Source organism: Notamacropus eugenii, chromosome X (assembly GCF_028372415.1).
Source record: "Notamacropus eugenii isolate mMacEug1 chromosome X, mMacEug1.pri_v2, whole genome shotgun sequence".
Taxonomy (NCBI): Eukaryota; Metazoa; Chordata; class Mammalia; order Diprotodontia; family Macropodidae; genus Notamacropus; species Notamacropus eugenii.
In genome coordinates, this window is record NC_092879.1 from 53,450,900 (window position 1) to 53,454,151 (window position 3,252).

The 3,252-nt window shown below is 42.8% G+C and overlaps 1 protein-coding gene across 1 annotated transcript; it reads right to left on the minus strand.

The window, feature by feature from the left end:
* Nucleotides 1-652: 652 nt before the first annotated feature.
* On the minus strand, nt 653-1,591 carry LOC140516322 (olfactory receptor 5AR1-like). Its single transcript, XM_072627313.1, has one exon. It carries the CDS (start codon nt 1,589-1,591, stop codon nt 653-655), a length of 939 nt encoding a protein of 312 aa, XP_072483414.1.
* Between the last annotated feature and the right edge of the window lie 1,661 nt (nt 1,592-3,252).

Sequence of the window (3,252 nt, forward strand, 5' to 3'; positions counted from 1 at the left end):
TTGAAGCATTTCTACCATTGCTTATCTGTCATAGAATCATAGATTTCGAGCTTAAAAGGACCTCCGAGGTCATTTAATCTAACTCCTTAATTTTACAGAAGAGGAAAGTGAGTCACAGGGAGACAAAGTGACCCGCCCAAGATCACAAAGTATCTGAGGTTGAATTTGAACCCAATTCCTCTGACTCTACAACCAGTGCTCTTTCCCGTATAACAAACTGCCTTTCAGAGCTTAATTTGTAATAGCATAGCCTTCAGCCACCTCCTTACCATGACAAGGTAGCAGAAGATACCTTTTTTGATTAGGGCTGGATAAAAATTAGGTTAGGGAATTAAAATAAATAATATTATCACAAACTAAATATCACCTCATTTGTCTGAAGCAATCTGTATGTCCTTATTAATTTTGATGAATTTTCTTTGCTGTAGCAAATGGGACAGGGTTTAGTAGGTGGTCTATGAGGACTTTTGCCCCCTACACCTAAACAGTTGGAGAGCTATTGCTTTACACAGACAAAATTAACCACAAAACGACAACTTCCCCTTCCATTCCCTATCTCAAAAGCCCAGCCCCTCTTTATGAGCTTTGCTTATTAGAAATCTATTTTTGACAATGGGTATCTGAACCAAAAGAGAATGGAGGCCAGATCCTCCTAGTGCTGAGTCAAGCCCAAAGATAAAACTTTATACAGGGCATCCTTTACCTCCTTGTTCCTCAGACTATAGATAATGGGGTTCAACATGGGGATGATCACTGTGTAGAGGACAGAGACCACACGGTCTTGGTTCAGGGAGTAACTAGATGTGGGCCGTAAGTACATGAAGATAATGGTCCCATAGAACAGACTTACAGCAGTCAGATGGGAGGCACAAGTGGAGAAGGCTTTGCGCTTGCCCTCAGTTGATCGGATTCTCAGGATGGCAATGATGATAAACATATAGGAGACCACAATGATGCACAGAGAACTCATCTGGATGAAACCTCCAACGACAAAGACTAGGAGCTCACAGACATGGGTGTCAGAGCAGGACAAGGCTAACAGCGGAGGAATATCACAGAAGAAGCTATTTATCATGTTGGAGTCGCAGAAGTCAAGAAGGAAAGTCGAAGTGGTCAAGGTCACTGAGTTGACCACCCCAGCCACATAGCATGCAGTCACCAAAAGGGTACAGATCTTCAGGGACACAGTGACAGAATAGAGCAAGGGACTGCAGATGGCAACATAATGGTCATATGCCATGGAGGCCAAGAGGTAGCACTCAGCTGCAGCAAAAATGAGGAAGAGGCTCATTTGGGCCACACATGCTGAGAAGCCAATAGCCTTGTGCTCTGACAAGAAGTCAGCCAGAATCTTTGGGACTGTGACAGAGGAGTAGCAGAAGTCAATAAAAGACAAGTTGGAGAGGAAGAAGTACATGGGAGTGTGGAGGTGGGGGTTGATCCAAAACAGGGTGATCAAACCCAGGTTCCCCACCACAGTAATTGTATAAATAACAAAGAATACACCAAAAAGGAGACCCTCCCAAGTAGTGTCTTCTATGATTCCCAAGAAGATAAATTCCATTGGGGATGTTTGGTTCCTTTTCTTCATGGTCCCTGATTAAGAGAGAGTAATGGTATTAGTAAGAAGGGAGGTAAATGGAGCTCTAAGGTAGAACAAACTCCTCAGAGTAAGCCATGGGTGCCCTTCCTCCATGCTAACCTCATTCTCCCCTAATGCCTGGCCTGGGTCATCTCAGAATCCATTCAGATAGCTGTTTGCGTAGCTCAGATGAGATGGAAGTTCTTCCAGTGAGATACAAGACCATCACACCTTATTGTTGGCCCTGCTACTGCATCCTAAGGCCCTCTTGGCCTTGCCATGTGGTCTCCCTCTATATTCTGCAGGACCTTGGTACTCTCATCTGATGTACTGACCCCCTCAAGACCCCAGGGTCTTGCCATCTGCCCCTTTGCTCTTAGGTTTCTTGTACTTTTTCACTCACCCCCATTAGAGTGTAAGCCCCTTGAGAGCAGGTACTGTCTCTTTTTTCCTATTTGTAGTCCCAGATTTTGGCATAATTATTAGCACAAAGTAAATACTTAAATATTCTAAAATTTATTTCATTCATTAGATGTGAACTGAATCTGAGATTTCTTTGGAATATGGAGTTCTCAGGGGAGAAAATTGTCCATGCCAAGGCAGGTAGGCATTTGCAATATATAGTCTTAGAGAGTTGCCTGAAGCCCTGAATAGGTAAGTGACTTGACCAGAGTCACATAACCAGCATGTGTCAGAGGAAAAACTTGAACCCAGGGCTTCTTGGTTCTGAAATCAGCTTACCACCAATTATACCCTGCTGCCTCTCTGGAGAGCATCATTGATACAAAGAACTGATAACCAAAAGGGATCTTAGAGATCAAGTAGTCCAACCCTGTAATTTGTCATATGGGGAAACAGAGGATCAAAGAGGGAAGAGATCTGCCCAAGACACATAGAAAAATCGCAATTAGAATGTCAGCACTAGAAGAGACCATAAAGACCTTCTAGTAAAAACTCCCTCAATTTATAAACAAGGAAACTGAGGCCTAAAGAGGGAAGGTGATTTACCAAAGCCCTTATTATAAGTTAGCCTCAGAGCTAAGATTATAACCCAGATCTTTCAATTCTTAGTCCAATACATTTTCCATACTGACTGGTACTCTCATTTTCTCTTCCTCATACCTGCATGAAGAGAAGTAGACCTCTCCACTTTTTTAGCCTATCTGTCTGTCTGTCTCTCTAGTAGAGGAAAAAGATCCAGGTTTAAATCCTAGCTTGGACACTCTCAAGAGATATACTCTTGGACAAATCAGTTTTCTTTCACAAGCCTCCATTTGTCCACCTGTAAAGTGAAGAAAATAATTATCTTGCTAACATTAAAGCTCTACTAAGGTAATTGTAGTTATTAGTAGTTAGCCCAGATAGGCTGGAAGAGAATCTCCCTGCCTTTTATTGCTAGGAAAAAGAAACAACCCTGATGGGGAGCATGAAGGGGGCCAATTTTGCCCTGGACACTGTGAATCGCCATCACAGAGCCCTTGCTCTGGATTGACAAATCTATCAGCTCAAACTAGGGTTCTTCCCATGTCTCAGAATGGAAACCACTCTGTTGAGGTCAGAGGAGTCTCAGAACTTTTGGCCTACTTGCTTTCACTGGTCTTTGCCAAATACAACAGTCTTTAAGAACACAGGGCTAGGCATTTGCTACCATGCTTAAAAAGATCCAGAAT